The 22,889-nt window shown below is 43.9% G+C and overlaps 1 protein-coding gene and 2 pseudogenes across 1 annotated transcript in view; 1 reads left to right on the top strand and 2 right to left on the bottom strand.

The window, feature by feature from the left end:
• TMEM233 (transmembrane protein 233) overlaps positions 1-21,114 on the bottom strand; it is a 24,635-nt gene extending 3,521 nt beyond the window's left edge. Inside the window, exon 1 of the mRNA XM_039868144.1 lies at positions 20,613-21,114. Within this exon, the coding sequence (XP_039724078.1) occupies positions 20,613-20,798 (186 nt within the window). The 5' untranslated portion in view covers positions 20,799-21,114. The remainder of the gene's footprint in view (positions 1-20,612) is intronic.
• On the top strand, positions 1,420-1,558 carry LOC120606874 (uncharacterized; annotated as a pseudogene).
• On the bottom strand, positions 4,242-4,360 carry LOC120606900 (uncharacterized; annotated as a pseudogene).
• Positions 21,115-22,889: the final 1,775 nt, after the last annotated feature.

Raw genomic sequence — 22,889 nt, 5'->3', positions numbered from 1 at the left:
GACTGATTCCCCCCCCACCGCCGCCCCCAATTCATTGGCTGTAATTCTTTCCTCTCTCAACTGAAATGGCATATTAGGGTCTCTCGGCAGATGCTGCAGACTGAAGTGGTACAAATGTTTTAGAGAAAATGCTTGGTTCATAAATCTTTTTTCTGAAGAGCTTAGAAACCAAACCACCTCATCTGCTGTGGAACAACTGGAAAGAAACAGGATGGCTTAGATATTTGAAACTTTCGTGATCTTATTCTTCTGCAAATTACAAATGTAATTTGTGAACATGTAAAGCGTTCAAATGCTATGGAGACATATACAGTAACTAGTAAGCTCTTCTCCCTGTCCTATTTCCCAGAGATAAACATTGTTAGCAGTTTGGTGCATTTGTGTCTAGATTTTTTTTTTTTTCCCCATGAAGAATATGAAAAGAAAACTGACACTTCTCCTGCTTTGTTATGACTAAGCACATCATGTGTTGCAGTCAGTAGAAACAGCAATTTGCACCCGGAGATAAACCAAAAATAACAGGGTCTGTCTAGCCTGCATCCCTCCAGTATTAAAACTTTGAGTATTTCCCATAAGTCTTGGCAAAGACAAGTTCATCCCTGCCTTTTGTGCTGTTGATGCCTAAACATAGGTCACTTCCTTTGTGGATACTGTAATCTTCTGAGAAAGATACTGGTTTTTTTTTTGTTGTTGTTGTTTTTTAATCATGAACAGACTAATGTAAAACTTGGTAACCTTGGCAAATCTACCTTTGTTTCCTTTAAATACTTGTGTCGTGCTTTTCATTTAGCCAGCTGGTTGTTTTGAAGTTGGACGTCCTTGCATTTCTTTTCAAGTAAATTTTTTTCTTTTCTAAATGTTGCAGCCTTGCAGTCTTTCTTTGACAAAATAATAACCATAGCAGTAACATTTATTGAGCATTTATTATGAGCCAGGCACTGTGTTAAATCCTTTTCAAGGATTATATCATTAGCCCTCGTAACGACCCTATGAGGTAAATGCTTTATTGTTTCCACTTTACGGATGGGAAAAATTGAAGCTTGGAGAAATTAAAGTGATTTGCCTGAAGTCATGGTCTGGTAAAGTGTGTGTGTGTGTGTGTGTGTGTGTGTGTGTGTGTGATATGCTATTGGTATTGTGTCCTTATTTTCTTTTTCTCTTTATTCCAAAAATATGAATAGCATCATACTATACTTGTTCTGCAACTTGCTTTTTTCCACTTAATGTAGATTGGGCAGCTTTCCAAGCCAGTGCTTCTAGGTCTGCCTCATTGCTGTTTTCTTTCTCCAGTCATTCAAAATAATGAGTTCTAGCGATGGATTTCCTGACCTTGCATCATGCTTGCATTCTTAGAGCAAATCTTAATTTGTCGTGGTGTATTTTTGGAGGTAACTTTTTGTTTTCAAATAGCTTCAAACTCTCTACGGCCATGCTGCCCTAAACAAGCTTGATCCCATCTGATCTCGGAAGCTAAGCAGGGTCCTCAGAAGCTAAGCAGGATCGGGCCTGGTTAGTACTTGGATGGGAGACCACCTAGGAAGACCAGGTGCTGTAGGTGTAAAAAGTAAAGGATTGTAAGCTGGCTAGGTCCTTGCGATCTGTGAGGTCAACCAAGGGTTGCCTCGCCTAAAAAAAAAATAGCCTCAAACTTACAGAAAAAATTTTTATTCTTTTTAATGGCTCTGCAGTAGTCACTTAAATGGTCACCCCTCACCCATAGACATTCAGTTTTATATAGTTTGTGGCAATTACATAACGTGCTGCAGTGGACACCCTTATTCATGTATTTTTGTGCACATTTGAGCCTCTCCTTAGGATGGAGTCCAGGGAATTGGGTTGCACAGCCACCCTTATTTTAAGGCGTTGGATGGCAAGTTCCTGTCTCTGTTCATCATGCTTCTTTCCAGTTTATTCTCCTCCGTGAGCACTCAAGAGTCCCCAGCGGTGCCTTTTCCCTTTTTTCTGGGCCTGGGCTTATGCCGGGAAAATATAATAGTCATTACGAAGCCCAACAATTAGAGCTTCCAGGTCTTGGCCAGCAAAGGTCACATTTCGACAGGAAAATGGGCAAGTTCCTTTCTCCTGTAGTAAATACTAATGATGTCATGGTCACTACATCTCGTTATTTCAAGTTCATTTACATCCCTTCCCTGGATGGACACATGATACTCAAATACTCACTGAAGGAAGGTTGGTCAGGAGCCAGAAATGAAGATGACGGTTTCTATGCTCGACCTCAAGAAGACTGCAGCAGGGAGCGGCAAGACTGTGTCGTGAGGCCGTGCAGCTCGGACTTGGGCACAGGCAGCCCCTGGCAGCCACGTTTCCAAGAAGGAGAGACCCAACATGACCCCATAAATTTTGATCACTGGAACTGAAGACCGGTGGGTCTAATGTATTAGGAATTCACGACATTTTACACCAAGTGGTAAAGCTGTTCCACTGTCCCGAGCCAGGAAAATACGGGAAGTGCTTCATCCTCTCCCTCTGGTCTTTTGAGCAGATTTCTTGCTGCATCCCACACGAGACCGGATGCGACGGTGTCACCTATGGGGTGGCTGCCAGGTGCAGATCTGAGACCAAGCTCTGCAAAGTTATACTTTGTATATACTGCATTGGCGGTTCCCAACCTTGGCTACACCTTGGAATTACCTGGAGGGGCTTAAAAAAATTCCTATGCCCAAGCCTTGTCCCAGACCGAGGGATGGAGCTCCAACATCAGTATTTTTGGAATCTGATCCCAGGTTGAGAAGAACTGAGAACCACTGTCCTGGATGGATAGACATTCATTCTTCCATTCATTGAAAATATATTTATTTTCAGTTATATTATATTAAATATATTATTATTATATTTTAATGTATAATAATGTTATATATGATTTTATATATTATATATTACTTAATATATAATAATATTATGTATTATTATATATTAAAATATAATAATATATAACATTAATATTATATATTATTTTAATATATAATATATTAAATATATAATATATTAAATATATTATTTTCAGGGCCAACTACGTGCCAGGCACTGTTGCCTACCCTCATGGAGCTGACATTCTGGCGAAGATGGAAAATAAATAAGTAAACATGCAAATAAACAAGATGATTACAGAATATTAGTAAGCTAAGAAAAATGGGTGGGAGGGAGGGAGCTCTCGCGGAGGTCAGGACAGGTACGCTGAGAAGGCACCAGGCCCGCGAAGAACGGGAGGCAAGAAGTGTGGCCGGGAGAACAGCAAGTGCAAAGGTAAAGAGGTAGGAAAGGATTTTGTGTTGAAGGTATTCGGGGAAAACCCAGAGTGACTGAAATGTAGGAATGAAACAGTGGAAGAGAGAGAGAGAGACAAGGAGATGAGGCTGGAGGGGAAGCCAGGGGCTATGTTATCAGAATGAATTACCACGTTAAGATAATAGTTAAAGCATATCCCCCACTTTACAGATGAGAAAACTGACAGACAGAAGGAAAGAAATAATGTTTCTGCTTTCAAAGGCAACTTGCTAAGGGGGCTACGGACTTACGTAAAAGATAGTGAGTTCATTGACAAAGCCCTCACGATAACTACTTCTTTATGTCCCAAAGAACCTAAGAGCTAGATTTAATGCACTGTTGATAACGCAGCACCAGGTAACTGGCTAGATTCTAACTGAATACAATTTTGGCCACTCGTAAAATAGGGTAAATATATCTTCAAGCTGTACTGCTGATCTCCCTGACAAAAATTCATACATTTTCTTTGTTGTCTACCACCAAACCGTGCTCAGAATTTCCACATTCACACTGAAACAAAATTAGTCCCCAAACACAATAATAACAATGGAAAACATTGTCAGTTATTTCTTATTTTGGCTTCCTGCTCATTACGGATTGAATGAGTTAATACACATAAAGTGCTTAGAGCAGTGCTTGGGAGATGGTATCACTAAGCGTCAGCTATTATATCGATATTAATATTATTATGTCATATGCTGATTGATGAAGATGAAAATAAGTGAGCTATTAAATATGCTTTGATATGTCCCACACTCCCCTTACCCAATTGCTCTCTCTTACGGCTGTGCTTAGGAAAAAACTCAGTAAAAGTCAAGAGTTCTGCCATCAAGTCCCCTTTTTCCTTGGTATGGAACAGAAGGCATATATATATATATTTTTTTTTTAGGTGAGGCAACCCTTGGTTGACCTCACAGATTGCAAGGACCTTGTCAGCTTTTTAATTTTATGTTTTACTCCTACAGCACCTGCTCTTCCCAGGTGGTCTCCCATCCAAGTACTAACCAGGCCCGACCCTGCTTGGCTTCTGAGATCAGAAGGGATCGGGCTTGTTCAGGGTGGTATGGCCATAGACCAGAAGGTATATTTCTGTTACCTGGCAGGTAACAGAACCTCAGCAGCCAGTGACACATTAGTGGGAAATAGCTTTTCTGGCAATCTCCTGATATCCGATAACGCCCTATGAGAATAGGGCATAGGTCACTCATGCGGGTGGATGGGATAGGAGCCCTGAGTGGCCTCTGCTGGACACCCGCCCTTGGCTCCTTGTTGCCCTTGGAGAGAGACTCACGTTTTAGGCCTTCTGGCTCCTGCACGCCTGCCTCTCCAGCCCCATTTGGAGCCTCTGTCCTTGTTCACCGTCTCCCTCTTTCCTGCCCCCGGTCATCGTCCAGGTCATTTCCTCTGTTTGGAGCTCTCTTTCCTCTCTGTCTCACATGGCCAGCGCCTGATCCTTCTTCCTGTCTTGGCTCACATGACACCCTCCTCAGGGCTGACTTCTCAGGCCACCCTATCTTAAGCAGTTCCCCTGACCTATGCTCCGACACAGCCCCGGTGTGTTTCCTTCATGGCTCTTGATGTGAATTGGGGTTATTTTACTCTGTTGGTTATTGACTGGTTGAGTGTCTGTCTCTGTGACCTGACTGTGAGCTCCGTGAGTGCAGACACCATGTCTCTCCATAGTCACAGCTCTGTGTCCAGTGCCCAGCTGAGGGCCTGACTCTTAGCATTCCCTGAATCCCCTTCCATGAGGTTGGAGTGACGGAAAACCAAACAGATACACAAACAAAGCAAACCGACACTGAAACAGAATTGGCCAGCTTAACTTTCTGATCAAGATAGCCAGTTATTTTGGTAGTGGTAGAACAGAGGGCAAACCGAGTCATCTAAGCTTCCATGTCACAGTTCTGCAGGTGAGCCTCTGCCTTAGCATGGCAGACACAGGGGTGCTGTCTGAATGACCAGATGAAGGAATTTTGGGTTTGAGATCAAGTGCTCCTGAAAGAATTTCAGTCCCTTAGCCTTTATTTTATAAGCCAGAGTCACTGACAGTTTTTCATGTAAATGGAACCCACCCCTCCGATATTTGTATGTGAATTATGCTATGCCGCATTTTATTGCAGACAATGTTATATAATAGATGTAAGGATCTTTAATACGGTAGTAGCTGAACCGCAAGGAAGATAAGGCCTGTAGGATTGGCTCTGAATCTCAGTTTTCCTCATCTGTAAAATGGGGATAATCACATTTATAGCACAGCACAGGCTGGTTCTGAGGCTGCACTGAGATCATGAGTGAAAAAGAGACCAGTATTAGCATCTTTAATCTTGAAAACCATGCAGAGATCTGTATGGACATTCCCATTGTACAGGTGAGACAACTAGGCTCAGAGAAGTCAGGCAAAGGGGTGGAGCTAGGATTTGAACCCGGGAGTTGAATGCAGAGCTGAACCCACACAGTGTCTGCCTTTGAATCTCTTGCCAGCCCAGGGTTCATGTTGGGAACCAAGGGGAAGAGTGGCCACAAGCAAAAAAGGAAGGCGTCGTTTGCTAAAAATTCTGCAACCCAGAGACAGACCCTCTCCAGCAGGGTTCACAAAGCAGTGGAAGAAGGAAGGCCCAGACAACCCACTAAAGAGGACGAAATATTTGCAAATTATGTATCTGATAAAGGACTTCTTTCCAGAGTATGTAAAGAGCTCTTACAACTCAACAATAAAAAAAAGACGAACAACTCAATCAAAAGTGGGCAAAGAATCTGAATACACCTTTCTCCAAACATGGTATACAAATAGCCAAGAAGCACATGAAAAGATGCTCAGTTTCATTAGTCATTAGGGAAATGTAAATCATAAGAACATACCCACCAGGATGACTGGGACAAAAAAGACAGACAATGACAAGTGTTATTGAGAATGCAGAGAAACTAGAACCCTCATTTATTGCTGGTGGGAATGTAAAATGGCACAGCTGCTTTGGAAACAGCTCCCCCAAAAGGAAAACAGGGAATCACCATGTGACCCAGCAATTCTACTCCTAGGAATATGCCCAAGAAAATCGAAAACATATGTTCACAAACGACTTGTACATGAATGTTCATGGCAGTATTATTTATTTATTCATCCGTCCATCCATGCATCCATGCATCCATCCATCTATCTATCTATCTATCTATCTATCTATCTATCTATCTATCTATCTATCTATCTATTTATTTATTTAATAAATACCAGGCCCGACCCTGCTTAGCTTCCGAGATCAGACGGGATCGGGCTTGTTCAGGGTGGCATGGCCGTAAACAGCAGTATTATTTATAGTAGCCTATAAGAGCCGAAGAAATGGAATCAACCTAAATGTCCATCAACAAATGAGTGAAAAAGCCAAACGTGGTCTATCCACACAATGGAATATTATTCAGCCCTTAAAAAGAAGGAAGTGCTGATACGTGGTGCCACGTGGATGAACCTTGAAAACATTATGCCAAGTGAAAGAAGTGAAACGTGAAGGATCACATCATACATGATTCCATTTATATGAAATGTCCAGAATGGGTAAATTCATAGAGATAGAAAGTAGATTATGCCTCATTTTACTGCAGTGGTTGCCAGGGGCTGGGGGGCGGGGGATGGGGAGTGACTGCTAATGGGTATGAGATTTCTTTTTGGAATGATGAAAAGTTATTAGAATTAAATAGTGGTGATGATTATCCGGCTTTGTGAATATACTAAAAATTACTCAGTTGGACATTGTTTTGTTTTATGTCATTTATTTTTTAAAGGAGCGAGAAGCAGTGACAGAGCTTTTTGCACCTTGAGGGTTCCAGGGGACCAGAGAAGTTGATGGGGTCTGGGAAGGGACGGTGTCAGGCTTGGAAGCAGCCTGGTTGCACTAGTACCCGCTGGAAGCAGCAGCCAGGCTCTGCAGGTGTAACAGTTAGCAGATTAGACTTTTGTGTGAGTGTGCGAGAAATATCTATTAGAAATATAGAATTTTGCGAGGGGTTGACCTAGCAGTGAAACCTGGGCTATTGTTTATTAATATAAGCCTCGTTGAAACTCACAAATGGTTAATACTTAGGGAAATTAAAATTGACCCTGCTTCTGTAGTGGCCGAATTAGCTTCGAGAATTGTTCTAGTTGGGAATGAGGCTTGAAGTAAAAGTAATCCAAGAATTTGTGCTCAGTGTGGGAACAGGTTGGCTTGACACCAGGGTAACGTAGTGTTCTGTTAAGAGCATTTGTGTGACCCCAACAGAGTAACAGAGCCCTAGCTTTCTATTTTGTGGCCTATTTCGGAACTCCTCCCTGGAGGAGTTAAATCTGTTTTAAGTAGATGTACAAGTGTCAGAGCATATGTCTGTGGAACGTACCAACCTTATTCTACCCCAGGGCCTTTGCATGTCCTGGCTCTGCCTAGATCTTCCCATGGCTGGCTTCTTCTCATCCTTCATCACCCTTTTTAAAATAGAATCTCTTCGCCGCCACCTGCCCCCACTAAGCCTCTCTCATACTTTTTTTCTCTTCACTGTGCGTATTACTCTCCGAAATGATCTTATGTGTGGTCTGTCTACCCCCATTCGCATGGAAGTTCCTGGAGAGCTGGGATCTTAACTGTCTCATTTGACAGGCAGGGGGAGGTTGTGGGTGTCCTGTGCTGCTCATGGAGGATTGGGGAAGCCTGCCGAGTTGGGGGGGCAGAGTGGATCCCATTGGCTGTGGATCTGAAGCCACACTTCCCAGACGGCTCATCTGTTAGTTTCCTGTGTCTTATTTCTTAACTGGTTCAGAATTCTTGAGGGGATGAAGAGTGGTTAATTCGCTGACTCAACATGTAGGCTGCTTCTAGTCACTGAGATGCCCAAATGTTTGCTGTATAAAGCTGGCATTTATCTGCAGGATCACCATAGCGTCTGGCACGTAGTAAGTGTTCAGAAATTGCTGAATGGTTGACTGTGTGTGGGAGAACCTGCTCCCTGCTTTCTACCCTTGAGAAATAGAGGCAGAAAGTTTCCCAGATGCTGTGGCTCCTTCAGTGAGGGGACCAGGCATTCTCGAGTCATGTTTCTTTGTATTGGCTTTAGCGCTCCTCCTTCATCTGAATTCCCCCTCCCAGCTTTTCTCTTTGAACTTCAGAGCGAACTGCCACCCGGCCAGCTTTCTACAATGGCGGCAGGAACCAAGGATGGCCATAAATGGAAGGGAAGGCTGGTGACCCGGGCTTTTTCTGTCATTGGTCCCATAGATGTCTGCTTACCACATCCCTCGCCCCTTCCATTTTCTTCTCATTGAAAATGGGCCTTGGATGTTGCCACAATCCAGCACAGATGTGGGAGGGATTCTAGGGGCGGCTCACGGGATGTTTGAAGTGATGGAGACATTCTCTCTGGTGGCTGTCATTTCCTTCTGTTGGTAGATACTCCCTGAGGAGACAGAATGGCTCAAGGGAAAATATTATGAGCCACCTGTCTTTCAAAAGCATGAAGAACTTACCTGCAGAGCATCAGGTCCCCGCAATGTGGTTGATAGAACAAAAACGTGAGCTTAACTATGGAAAACAGTGTGGAGGTTCCTCAAAAAATTAACAGTAGAGCTGTTAATGATCCAGCAATCCCCTTCTGCATTTTACCCAAAGGAAATGAAAACAGATCTCGAAGAGATACATGCACTCTTGTGTTTACTGCAGCATCATTCACAATAGCCAAGATATGGATGCCACAGTGGATGACTGGATAAAGAAGATATGATCACACACAAACATACACGATAGAATATTATTTAGCCACCGGAAAGAAGAAAGTTCTACCATTTGTGATGACATGGATGGACCTTGAGGACATTATGCTAAGTGAGGTAAGTCTGACAGAGAAAGACAAATACTGTATGACATCACTTATATGTGGAATCTAAAAGAGCCAGAGTCATAAAAACAGAGCAGAGAGGTGGTTACAGAGGCTGGGGAATGGAGGAATTGGGGAGATGGGATTTAGCACAGGAGGTAAATAAGTCCTGAGATCTAATGCACAATATAGTGATTATGGACAACAATACTATATTCTAAACATCAAACTTCTAAACATCAAAGATCTGACAGACTACACCTTAACTGTTCCCATCACGAAAAAGAGACGATGGTGTGATGTGACAGAGATGGTAGCTAAGGCTACAGTGCAGTCACATCGCAGTATATAAATGTAGCAAATCAACATGTTGTGTGCCTTAAACGTACACAAAATCACACGTCAACTTTATTTCAATTAAAAAAAACAAACAAAAACAGTGGACTTAATATTAGTGGACGTGAACTTCTGCTGAGGTAAAAACCCAGTAACATTGGAACCGAAACGACAAAACTTCTGACATTTTCCAAGCATTTACTCTGCGGTTGGAACCGTACTGAACTGTCGTTTCTCTGTCCTTACCGATTTTTCAGGACTAGAACAAAATGTCAGAATAAAACAGCATTTGTTTTGAGTGGACTACAGAGCTGACCATTTCTTCTCGGTAAGAACGTGAAGTAGATCAAAAAATCACCCTTCGAGATGGAGGAGAATTCACTTATTTACCAACCCCTTCCTTCGTTCTGAAGATTTTTTCTTGTTATCATCTTTAGAAAAAAAATCCTTATTTCTGACTAGAAGTGTGGCCTAAACATTTATTATAGAAAATTGGAAAATATTAAAAATTTATAGTTAAATTAGAAGTTATAATAGCTAAGGTTTAGCAAGTACTTTGCATATATCATCCCTTTTAATTCACGTGACAACCCCTCGGAGGGTTCTTTCCAATTTATAGATAAGGAAACTGAGGCTTAGGTTAAGTTACTTCATCGATGCCCTATAACAGAAAGCAGTGGAGCCAAGATTCAAACCCTGGTGGGCCTGATAATAGAATTTTGCTCTTAGCCTTTACATTGTAACTGTCCATAATCCTGCTACTTAGAGGAGACCATCGTAGACATTTCGGAACACTTCTCAGGCATTTTTCCTTCCTGTATGTTCGTGCGTGTGAATGCGTGATTATGGGTATGTGGATACTTTTCACTGATAAAGAATGTAGACTCTCATTGCACGTACAGCCTTATATTCTGTCTTTTGTCTCTCCTTGACTTTTACTTTAAACATTTCCCTGCATCATAAAAATTCTTCGAAAGCATGCGTTAATAGTTATGTAGTAGTCCGTGATACAAATGGATATATCGTAACTTACTTAGTCGATCTCCTATGTTGGAATCAATTTTTATATCCATTTGTAATTTTTCACATTTAGACCACAACAAGAATGACAACAATTAAGCAGATACTCTGTGCCAAGCATCATGCTTCATGTTTATTAACTCATTTTATAATTCACTTAATAATTAATGCTGGGATGAACATCAAATATGTAATGTTCTTCCTCTCCATTTAGTTAAGTTTTATTTTGAAATTTTAATCTCTTGGCAAAGCTTTCTTTGTATAGATCTTGCATATTTTCTAGGTTTATTCCTGGTATTTTAATTTTTGTTTGCCATTGTGAATATGCCGATAGTTTGATCTATTGAGTTGTCAATACTGAAATCCTAATTTTAGAACGTGTTCTCTTCAAAACACGTCTCTCTTTCAAAGCTGTGTTCATCTTTATCATCCCTTTATCTCTGGTACATACTTGGCCAGTGTGAAGTAAGTGAGGTTTTCTCTCTTTCTGTCTCTGTGTGTCCCTTCTTCTCTCTCTGTCTCTCTAGGTCTCTCTTTTTGTCTCTCTCTCTATCTCTCTCTCTCACACACACACTGACACACCTGTGCAGGCTTATATCACTGCCTGAACATAGTCTGAAATACCCTGTCCAGGTGTGAGAAGTCCCTTTATACAGGTCAGTATTGTATTAGATCCCAAACTCCTAGATAGCAGGCTTCCTCAAAATAGCCTGATGGATGTGGGCACTTAGTAAATATTTAGTAATCATGTCCAAGTTTTTAGGTGACTTCACAATTTCTCGTTTCGATTTTGCTTGCTCAGACTGGGCTCTCAGATCACAAGGTGTATTTTCCTCGCCATGACCATTCATTCATTCATGCTTGTCTGTCTCCTTCTTGGGCTTCTGGACCGCTTCTCCCATAAATATCTTCAAGGACAGAGTGAGAATTGTCCTTTTACCTATCTATCATTAAAGCCAAGAAGCTAGAGAGGAATTCTGCCAGGCTTGATTGAGACTATTAGATGAGCTTCTTGTATCGATGGGGCAGGACTCTTAAAAGGGGAACTTCCTGAACGTCACAGGGTGAGGTGTAATGGTCTGATTATCACGCTTCACGAGGCTAGACTGTGAACTCCATGGGGCCCAGGACTGTCATGTTTGATTTCGTCCACTGGTGTCACCTTTCTGAGCCCCGTTGCCTCATGGATAGATGGGACAAAAGCTTTCTTGCATACCTTGCTGTAGTTTGCAAGGAACAAGTGATACTGTGTTCACGGAAAATGCTTTGAGAAATAAAAATGTGGACAAATGTGGTAACAACAACAACAACAACAACAACAACAATAATAGCAATGTCACACTATCAAAATTGTCCAGAACAAAGAACAAATGAAGTTATCAGAAGAGAGAGTTAAATATAAGAAGTCTCCTATTAGGGGAATAAGAGACATGACGCTATAAAGGGTAAAGGAAACAGAGGGACAAATTCCTGAATTTCACCTGTAGAAAAGAAAGAGAATGAGGGAGGAAGGACATCAGCAAAAGTCTGGCTAGAGAGACCCATTAAAAACTCCTATGTTGGAAGAAAAGGGGGCGAGATGGGTCTACGAGGCAAGAATATTAGGACGGAAGACCTTGCAATACCCCCATATCAACAATGGCTCAGCTCATTAAAAGTGAGAACCAATGTATCATTAAGAACAGTATTTCCCAAAGTGTGTTCTGTGGCACATTACCCTTAGGATCAAGGGGTCCTGGGCCACATGCTTAGTGTGGTGCCATACTGTTCCACTGAAGAGCCACAAGCACAGTGGTTGGCCAAAGGCTTCAAGAAACCCTAAAGGAAACGAAACAGTCCACTTTTACTTAACTTAGCATTTGACTTCTCAGTCTCATCCCTCTATTCTCTACCCCCTTTTTGGTAAAACTTGACATCAGGCAGAACCAGTCGGTTTTGGAAAGTCTGGCTTAATTCTTGAACTTGCAGAACCGGAAGTTTTCAGCTATGTTCCGGTTCATGCTCTGAAGGCATCGTGCGTCTGGATGATCAGCTTCAAATTGAGTAATGTCCTGACCTGGACCAGCAAGTTGAGAACAGAGACCAGTTTCCAAATGTAGACCCCTCAGTCTGCAGCACGAGGCTGTTGGCGAGCCCCAGACCAGCCAGGAAAATTATCCTTGGGAACTAGCCTTGGCTGACCTCTTAGTGACCTTGGCATTAGCCTGCATCTCCTGGATGTTTTCCAAAAAAGTTTTAGCAGAAATGCAGACACAGGAGGGAAGGGAAAGTAGGAACAAACGTAGGCCTCTGTAACAGTTCGTTCTTTGATTCATTCATCAAACATTTGTTGCCTACTGACCATGTGCCTGGCATTGTGGAATCTCAAGGGAGCTCATAAATACAAATCAGTGCAAGAAAGTAAAGGTGCTCCAAGAGAAATCTGTGCAGAATATAGTGGGGTACAATCTAGAGTGAGGGAGAGAGAGCAATCAAGAGAGACTTCATGGAGGAGGTGATTTTCCAGCTGATCATTGAAAGAGAAATGAAATCTGCATTTTAACAAGATTTTCAAGTGGTTGAAGTTTGAGAAACACTGATCTAGGATGTGAGTCCTCTTTCTTGGCTTCCCCTTCATGATTATTCGAAGGTTTACTCTGAAGTCATCATTAAAATTCACACATTTTAAGCCAGAAATAGTTTCGCTTATTAATTAATGACAGACTCCACCTCAACCCTACCATGTTTTGCCAACTCATTTAATAGCTACTGTTTCGTTATCTGGGAAGTGTTTAATGACTTTGGGAGGGAGGTTCTGGCTGGACTTCTTTTTTCTTCTTTCTTTTTAATGGAAAGTTTCAAACGTATAAAAAAATAGAATAACATAATGAACCCTCATGTTCCCATAACCCAGCTTCAACAACCATCTATTAGTGGCCAATCTTGTTTAATCCATATTTCCCATATAATGTTATGACAAAACCATTATATCATTTTCAGTGGTAAATTAAAATGGCATTTAAAATGTATTTTCTCTTATAGGACACAGAGATTAACATCTTGAAATAGATGTAGTCTGCACCTCTAATAACATAGGACTAAAAGGACAGTAGTTTAAATTCTAGATTCCCAAATGCCATTCTCTGCCACATAGTGGAGAAACTTTTTAAAGTAGTTGACATGGCAAAGGCCGTTGTGGCGACATGCATATCTGTAAAATCTGTGGGTATCTATAAAAGAGTTTTCTAACAGTGAGACACTTCTGGTAGGGTGTTTGTCATCTGAGACCATCTTACTGTTCTTCAGGGCTTCAAGCACAGGAATTCATAAGAAAGAAGTCGCAAGGGTCCATAACATCAACAGCCCTTTTCTTAGCTGACAATTATGTAGAAAGAGCTAAAGAGGGTTGAGAGAAGTCACATTGAGAGACCCAATGAATGACAATATTTGGAGCTCCAACTTGTGACCAGTTAAGCATCTGGGTCAGCTGCCTGTGCCCAAACCTGTCATTTCCAAGTTCTGCCCTGCTCACTGAAAAAAAAAAATCTCCCCTCTAAACCTAATTGAAGTCAACTGGAGACATAGTTCTGATAGATGAACAGCCTGGGTCAGATAGAAGAACACCCAGTTTGGTTTGTCTTTCATTCTGTAGGTATTTATTTTCTTTTTGACCACAGACCTGGTCTTCTAGTGCAGGTGTGGTCAGGTTTGGGGCAGGACTGTGGCTTACTGTGCCAACCCACAACCAGATAATAGATTTTGACAATGGCTTCAGACCAACCATGCATTAGCGGCTGCATCTTCTGCAGGTTTATGAGACCTGCTGCCTTGTTTTGAGGCGGATTTCTCTTTGCCTCTTTTCTGTATTGGATCCTTTTTTTTTTTTTTTGTGGATCCTATGTCTCTCTTTCCTTGACTTACTCCCACAACCTCCCATAGCTTTCTGAGAGAAGGTGTATGGCAGGTAAATTTTTTTTTTCTTAGATATTGAATATTTGAAATGTCTTCATTCTTTCTTTTCCCTTGAATATTTGGATGGGTTTAGAATCAAAATTGTCAATAATTTTCCTTTAGGATTTTGAAGTCATTCTTTCACTAGTTTACCTTTCAGCATAGCTGATGAAAATTCCAAAGCCATTATGGATCCATACGTGGCATGTTTCTTCTTCTTGAAAGTTTGTAGGATCGGAGAGAGATTTTATCCTTAAATATCTGAAATTTCGCCATGATGCGCACATGCTTTGATGCACATCTCATTTCATTCACTTTATTGAGTATCGAGGGACTCTTTTAAGCTGGAAATGCATGTGTTCAGTTCTGGAAATTTTCTCTATATTATTTATTTGATCATTTCCTCTCTTTAATTTTTTTGGAACTTTCTGATTCGATATTGGATTTCTGGGAATGACACATTTTCTTGACGATTTCCATCTTTTTGAGGGAATATTTCCTTTTTTTATTTTTTTTTATTGTGGTAACACATACAGAACATAAAATTTACCAGTTTAACCATTTTAAGTGTACAGTTCAGCAGCATTAAGTACATTCACATTGTTGTGCAGCCCTCACCACCATCTACCTCCAGAACTGTCCCCTCTTCCCAAACTCACTAACTCCCCATTCCCCCTTACTCCAGCCCCTGACAACCACCATTCTACTTTCTGTCTCTGCAAATTTGACTACTCTAGGTCCCTCGTGTAAGTGGAATCATACAATATTTGTCCCTTTGTGACTGGCTTATTTTGTGACTTGGCATAATATCTTCAAGGTTCATCTATGCCGTGGCACGTGTGAGAATTTCCTTTAAAAGCTGAGTAATATTCCGTTGTATGTACGTGCCACATGTTATCCGTCCATTTATCAATGGATGTCTGAGCTGCTTCTTTACTTTCCATCATTTTGATTTTAGTATCTTCCTTGAGGGTGCCTCAATTTTTACTTCTAATCCTTCCACCGTTTTTTTATTTTTTAAATATCTACCCTCATATTTTTAATTCCCAAGAGCTTTGTTTTGCTTCTCTGATTATTTTATTTTTCCCAACCTGTTCTTTTTTTGTGGACACACATGGCTTCTTCTCTGAGGATGTTAATCGTGTATTCTTGAAGTTTTCTTCTACTTCTCATTATTTACTTACTTACACTTCATTTCTTTTGTAAACCACAGGTCTCTTAACTCAGAAGAATTTCTCAAATGTCTGATAATCTTTATCTGTCTCTTCATGTTTCGAAGCGAGACACTGAAAACCTTTTCAAGAGTTTTGCGGATGAGGATGAGGCTTGTCCATGGGTGGGCACCTGGAGTGAGGGATTCGGTGGCGATTTCATCCTTTCACTGGAGGACTCCTAAATGTTTGTATCCTTGGGTTTTTTTTTCCTTTTGGAAGGTCACATCCTTGGAGATGAATTCTCCGATCTTCTGCCTGGATACCAGGGTAAGGATGTCAAGTGGGGGAGGGAACTAGAGGCTTCCTTGTTCCACATGCAGACTTTCCATTCATCCCCTGTTTTCTGTGTGACACCTTGACTTTACTCTCAGCTGGCCTAGTGTCCAGAGCTATTCTGTTCAGTCTCACCAGGGAGCAAACCTCTCATGGTCTATCAGGTTTGTTAAGGAAGTAGGTGCCTATGGCATGGGGCGGGAGATAATTTCGGGTGGTTTACTGACTTCTTAAACAGACTGTCAAAGATCTCTTCTCCCTTCAGCCCTGCCTTTTATTCCTACCTTCAAAAGTGATATCTTCAGTTGGTATCTCTAATTTCTGCGCCTTTCTAGAATTTTGCAGGGCAAATTGACTTTTCGTTGCCTCCTTCTGCAGGATTTAGTTTCATTGTTATCAATTCTGTAAAGCTAGTCAAGGCTCAACTAGCCATTTTCCATCTTCTAATATTTTGTTACCGCTCTCATCTCTTTTCCTGTTTTGCTAATTTGTCCTTGGGTGTTTGTACGCTTCTGAATTCACTTACTGTCATTTTAAGTGGTTTCAGAAGGGAATGGAGAAAAACAGGTGTGTTCAATACTCTATGCTTAACCAAATAACCATGTTTATTTGAATGTGTTTCAGTATGGCATTAATATTTACCCTTCAGCAGCAACAGTTACATATTCCAGTGACATGTTTATTGGTCGTTGCTTTTATTCTTATCAAATTTGATAGTCTCAATAAAAACAGGGAAATTGCTACTGGAAAATGCAATGACCTGTATCCCTAAAATACACCCATCATCACCATCACCATCACCATCACCATCACCATCACCATCACCAACCATCACCACCACCACCACAATCATCATCATCATCATCATCATCAACATGTATTGAGTTCTAGTTGTGTTTTAGGCAATGAGATGAAACTATTTAACTGGTACCATTTATTCTTTTGAGCACTTAGTAGGTATTATCACGACCTATTTTACAGGGTTGTAAAACAAAGCCTCTGAAAGGTTGAGGAAGTTGCATGAAATCACAAACATAGCAAATAGCAGAAAATAGCCTGGCACATAATAGGTGCTCAATATATATGTGTTGCATGAACAAATATCCTTTCTCCAGGGTCAAAAGCCACAGTTTGAGGTTCCTTTCAGATGGAATAAACAGAGATAACCGGGGATGCACCCAGGAAACCTGGGAGCATGATGAGTGAGGCCCGAAAGCTAGCCTGGGCTCCACTTTCTCAGCTGTGTGCCCTGGTGCAGGGCTGCATCTGCGTGGAGGAGGGGGTGCCATTTTCAATCTCACATGCACATGTAGCATGGACTAGCAGTGGCCCAGTCTGGGGAGAAATTCTTGAGATAGGTCTCTGGACATTAAGTACAGATTAAGTGCCCTTTCAACAAATAGACTCTCGATATATGGAGAAGCAAAGACTTTTGTGTCTCTGCCACGGGCAATGCTTGCCCCACCAATATTCTGAATCAACAAGCCATGTTTTACCGATTCTCACCTGCAACCCACTGTCTCACAACCTCCAGGACTGGGGTGGTGGAAAGATCACAGATACTCATAGCTTGAGGAATGCTCTTTTCAAATATATAATTTTCAAAGTAGTTTTCTCATTCCCTAGCACCTACTCCAACATTGTAATTTTATAGAAAGCTTTCCGGGCTTGGTTTAATAAATAAAGATATCAATGGTTTTGAGATTGCTGGCTCTTTTTACTTTCTGGAAACTACTTATTTTGAGCCTTGTCAATATTTTCCATATGTCTATGTTTCTGTCAGTTTGCATTATCTGTCTTGATGCTGGGATGCTCTTGATGATTGGGGCAGGTCAGTTCTTTATTAGGGGACAGTCTCTAGCAGTGTAGGACATTAGAACTCTTGGTCCTTGCCAACAAATGCCAGGAGTGCCCCCAATCATTGAGACACCACGGATGTTCCCCCCACATTTCCAAATGTCTCCCTGGGGGAATGGAACCACTCCCAGCATTGGTGTGGCCAAATTTATCACGAATTACAGATCAGTGAGATTCAAAAGGAGCCGGGATAGAACATTGCAAGACACCCTAGGGAAAGCACACACCTGGCAGAGTTGGTCAGCCACCTTCCTCCTGCACAGCCTTCCTTTTCCTCTTGGTTCTTTGGACTTTAAAGTCTTTATCAGAGAACTTGTCGAGCCCAGTTCTGTACTATTTCAATGAAAAAATATTTCTAGTACCTTAAAGGGAGTGCAATGGGGAGGGTGTAGGAAGCTCTTTTTAGAATTTGGGCTTCACTTCTTGGATGTTATTTTCATGTGACATAAGGTGTTTCCAGGCTCCAAATCTATCCACCAGTCTGACAATTATTGCAGGTACCTAGCACAATGTCGTGGGTTGTGGGGTGGTGGCTTTTATTTTGTTTCATCCTTATAACAGTTTTGCTCGACTTAAAACACTTGTCACATTCCCATTTTCTAGATGAAGAAACCGAGGCTTTAAAAAGGTATGAAACTTGCCCAGAGTCAACTTTCCAATTCCAAGGTCTGTGTCTGGCAATGGGATGGTCTCTTGCTATTAAACTATTGAAAAAGGCTTGGAGGAGGGAATGGGGATGAGATGTGGGGGGTAGGTCATAAAAAGAGGTTTCTATTCAAAGCAGGTACAAATCTTAACCTCCGGGACACACCCAGTGGCATCGTTAGTATTTAACCTGTCTCCACCAGCTGGAGCATTAGTTCATCACAGATCAACGAGGAGGAAAAGGCTTTGCAGGCAATTTTCTGTTGGCACTGGAAAAGGAGTGACTTGGCTGCTGTCTTTAACAAACCAACACAGAACGTGGCCACCAACGCTGGCCAGAGAGTCTGATTCTGCCTTCCAGCCCTGCTACAAAAAACCCAAGACCGGAAATCTTGAGAGAGGAAGGAAAAAAGGAAACTGGCTAGTCGGTCCTAAGAAACCCAGTAAGGTGACTTCCGGGGCTCCAGTGTTTGGGGAAAGCAGACACTGCGGACCATGAACACCGTTCATTCATTCATACATGCATTCATTTCATTACGTTTACTGAGCATCTGCCGCCTGACAGATTCTATTCTAGGTGAAGTTACAACAACAGACTGTTTGATTTTAAACAGCAATCGGAGAAGGCCCCAGGAAGTGACTTTTGATATACCATTACCTTGCTGGGCACTGTTTCGAGCGTTTTAAAATTATTATCTCATTAATACAACCACCCCAAGAAAAACAGCTATGATTACTTCCATTTTTACAAAGAGACTGGGGTTAAGAGAGATGTAGTGATTTCAGAGATCTTACAGCTGGCCCGTGGTGGAACTGGGGTTTGAACCCACGCAGTCGAAACTTCAACGGCTGCACGCTTGGATGTTTGGTGTAGACAGCCTACAAACAGGGCTTAGGAAAGGGCACGTTGCGGGTGCAAACGAGTTCTCCGTGCGTACTCACGAAGAGAATACGGTGCCACCCACGGACAAGTGTGGGCGGACTTGAATGGGGGAGGGGGCGGCTCTCGATCTTCTCTGAGCTGCATCTGGACTCACCCCGTCTGTGGCTGGGGAGTTCCGCTGCCCAGCTGCAGAGGAGGTGGGCCGGTGGGGGAGGGAGCTCACTGCCAGGGTTGCCCCGGGACAGTGTCAGTCCGAACCTCACCCCGCAGCCACCCCCAGGCCAGCTGCTCCAGTCAATAAGGCGAGGATCCTCGCTCGCGGGTGCTCGTCGCCCTCCTGGTGAGATTCGCCCTCTCGGCTTTGGAGGGCCGCGGAGGCGAGCCCCGAAAGAGCGGACTCGAGGCCTCCGCCGTCTCTACTCCCGGAGACCCGCACGCAAACAGCGCGCGGAGTTCCCCAAGCATTCCCGCGAGCGCCGCGGGCGCAGGACGGAGCCGTGGAGGGGTGTTTGGGAGCGCTCGGGGCGTGCGCAGCGCACGAGGGAGATCTACAACGTGCTGGGGTAGGAAGAGTAACAGAGAGGCGAGCGCGCGCGCGCCCAAGAGAGGCCTGGAGAGGGACCCGGCACGCAGGAAAGAGGGCCGGGGGGTGCCCGAGGGAACCGCAGAGAGGGCGCTGGCGTAAAAGAAGCGAGAAAGAACTGTGGCCCCAGAGTGGGCGTGCCAAAGTGCGGAAGCAGGGGTCAAGGAGAGGGTGTCGGGAGTCGCTTAGGGACTCTCAGACAGTGGCCAAGGCGGCTCCCTGGGCGCAGCAGCCAAAGTACCGTAGGCACCGAGAGAACCCTGCGTGCGGGGGAGCCCGAGCGCCGGGCGCGGCCGGCGGGGCACGGAGCGCCTGCGCGCGCCCGGAAACGCAGCGTGCGGTTGCCTGTCCAGATGGCGCGCTTTGAGGGTCTAGAAAAGCGGGTTGAGAAGAACCCCAGGGGTGCCGAGGAATGTCGGAGGCAGGGAGAGAAGCCGCAAAGTCGACGGCAGAACTTTGCCCGGCTGGAGAGAGAGTGCAGCCTGCGTGCTGGAAGGAAGTGGGAAGCCCGCCCGGGGAGGCTTGGTCAGGGCTCTGAGCGCCACAAGGAGCGCACAGGAGGCGGAGCTGGTGGAGGGAAGTTTCGAGAGCCTGAGAAAGGTGAGGAGGAGGAGGTGCAGAGGACGAGAAGAACCCTGGACACGCAGGGCTGTGGGGAAGGGAGCCGTGTAGAGCGCGCTGGGTCTCCGGGAGGGGCGCAACGCCACCCACTGTCCCACCCCTTGTCCCCTCCTGGTCCTAACCCACTCACCATGATGGAGAAGACGAAAGCCACGATGTTGATGGGGTACGCGGGGCAAAAACACGAGACGATGGCGAGCCACAGGTAGTTCTTGGGCATGGGCACGTCCTCCTCGGTCTTGTCATCTTCGGTGTTGGCCTCGGGACTGCTGTCCAAAGCCCTCTTGAAGTCCGGGCCGGGGGCGTACTGAGACATGGGCGAGGCCGGCGGCGCGGGGACAGCAGAGGAGCGCACGGTTGGCGCGGTCTGGGACTCTGGCCCCCGGCTCCTGGCGAGGCTCTGAAAAGCCGGCGGAGCGAGGCTCAAGGGAGACGTGACCTCACCCCTCCTGCGTCCTCCGCTGGCAGCCGCCGGGGCTCAGGGACCTGGGCCAAGAGCCTCTGCACAAGAGGGAGGGAGGGAGCAAGGCAGTAAGGGGAGGCGGCAGGGGGGAGAGGGAGCGCGCCCGCCTGAGCAACGGGGGAATGGCACTCGACGGACACACCCAAAGACCTGACGGACGCAGACTCACTCAGGAGTCCGGAATAAAAGTTTTAGGGAGGAGGGAGAAGAGGAGCTTCAGGGAAGCGGGCAGCAAAGCTCCTTCAAATTGCAAACTGGCCAGCCCGTGGGCTGAAGATGACCAGCCTTTTTTTTTTTTTTTAAAGCAGCTGAATTCGAATGCATTTAGACGGAACAGGAGGTCACCCAAATCTATCCAGTTGGCCACAGAGTTCCTATTTCCTCTTGACTTCAATAATTTACATTATTGTCTGGCCCCCTGAGGCACTTAATTTGCTTCCCCTGCCCCAATGCCTTCTTCCGCTCAGATCTTGAACAGCGAGCCTCAGTAATTTCTCTTCCCCCGAAGGTGGGCAGGGAGCAAGGGGCCCAGCTCTGGGTCCAGCCCTTTCCACGCTGCTCTTGGATTTCTGGAGACTGGAGTCCAGGATAGCCCGGCAGTGGGCACCTCCCAGCCAGGGTCTGCCCTGGTGCCCTCCATTTTTTCTCAAGCGTGGAAACAGGGACTTGTGGAAACAGTTCTCCTCTCTGCTTTTCCAGCTACAGGACCCCTGGAGAGAGAAGCAGGTAGATCTGGCTGGTGTAGACAACCCAGGTGGATAATTGGGAGAAGAGAGAGGGATCCACTTTGGGCACCAAGGTTGAGGATACCAGTTACAACAATATCTCAGTAATTCATGAAAAGGGGTAGGGACCAGAACCGAGGCTCTGAACCCAGATGGCTGGGAAATCGTCTCATCTGAGTTGAGTGACCTCAAGAACGACCCTTCACCTTGCTGAGTTCCAATTTTTCCATCTGAAAAAAGTGGAATAATAAGTCTCTGCCTCATAGGGACCTTGTGAAGGCTCTATGAGATTGCATGTGAAGGCAGGTGAATCTAAGTGCTCAATAAATGTTAGCTATTTTTAGGACATTAATTCCACCCCCAAATAGTCATTATACAGTATGGGAGATGCAATATCCATTGTTGCAAATATTTCACCCCAAATCCAGATATGCTGAGTTGGCAGAGCCACAAGGAAATGCAAATAATTTTATGATGCCCGGTCTTAAAAACAGTTGCTCACATCATCACTCGAAAGTATTAATCATCCACTTGGCTTTCTCCGAACATGAACTGATTGTCTGGGGTGTTTTCACCTATCTCATGGGACCATATTTGTTTCATTATCTGCCTCCCTCGCTGGACTGTAACTCCTTGAGAGAGGGGACTGTCTTGCTCACCTTTGAGTCACCCCTCTGCACAGTGCCTGGTACGAAGTATGTGTTTAGTACAGCTCACTGGGTGAATACATAAAGATGAAATAATACCTTGTCGGCCATGTTTTCTCCCTCATTTTGGTTGGTTAATCAAGTGGGAATAAACCAAAAATTAGATTAATTGACTGAGTTCTCTATCAAGCCTTTGCATTGGCTGTTGCCTCTGCCTGGACTGTCACATGGCTGCTGTTATATCTCAGCTGGCAACACAAATGTCACTTCCTCAGAGAGAGATCTTCTCTTTAGATAGATCTGGTGTAGGTCGCCATAATTATTCTTTATTTTACCAGCTTTTTCTGTGGCATGTATCACTATTGAACTTTGTATACTTGTTCGCTGACTGTTCTTTCTCTAGACTGCAACTCGTTCAGAGTTGTAGCCCCAGCACTTAGAATTATCCCGGCACGCAGTAGGAATGCAAAAAATATTTCTTGAATGAATGGATCCGAAGTATCTGAGAGTACTGAAAAAATGACTTCCAGATCTGGATCAAGAATTAGATACAGTTACCCACGGGGGTACCC

The sequence above is a fragment of the Pteropus medius genome, unplaced genomic scaffold (assembly GCF_902729225.1).
Source record: "Pteropus medius unplaced genomic scaffold, Ma_sr-lr_union100, whole genome shotgun sequence".
Lineage (NCBI taxonomy): Eukaryota > Metazoa > Chordata > Mammalia > Chiroptera > Pteropodidae > Pteropus > Pteropus medius.
This window is presented reverse-complemented; position numbering and strand designations above follow the sequence as displayed.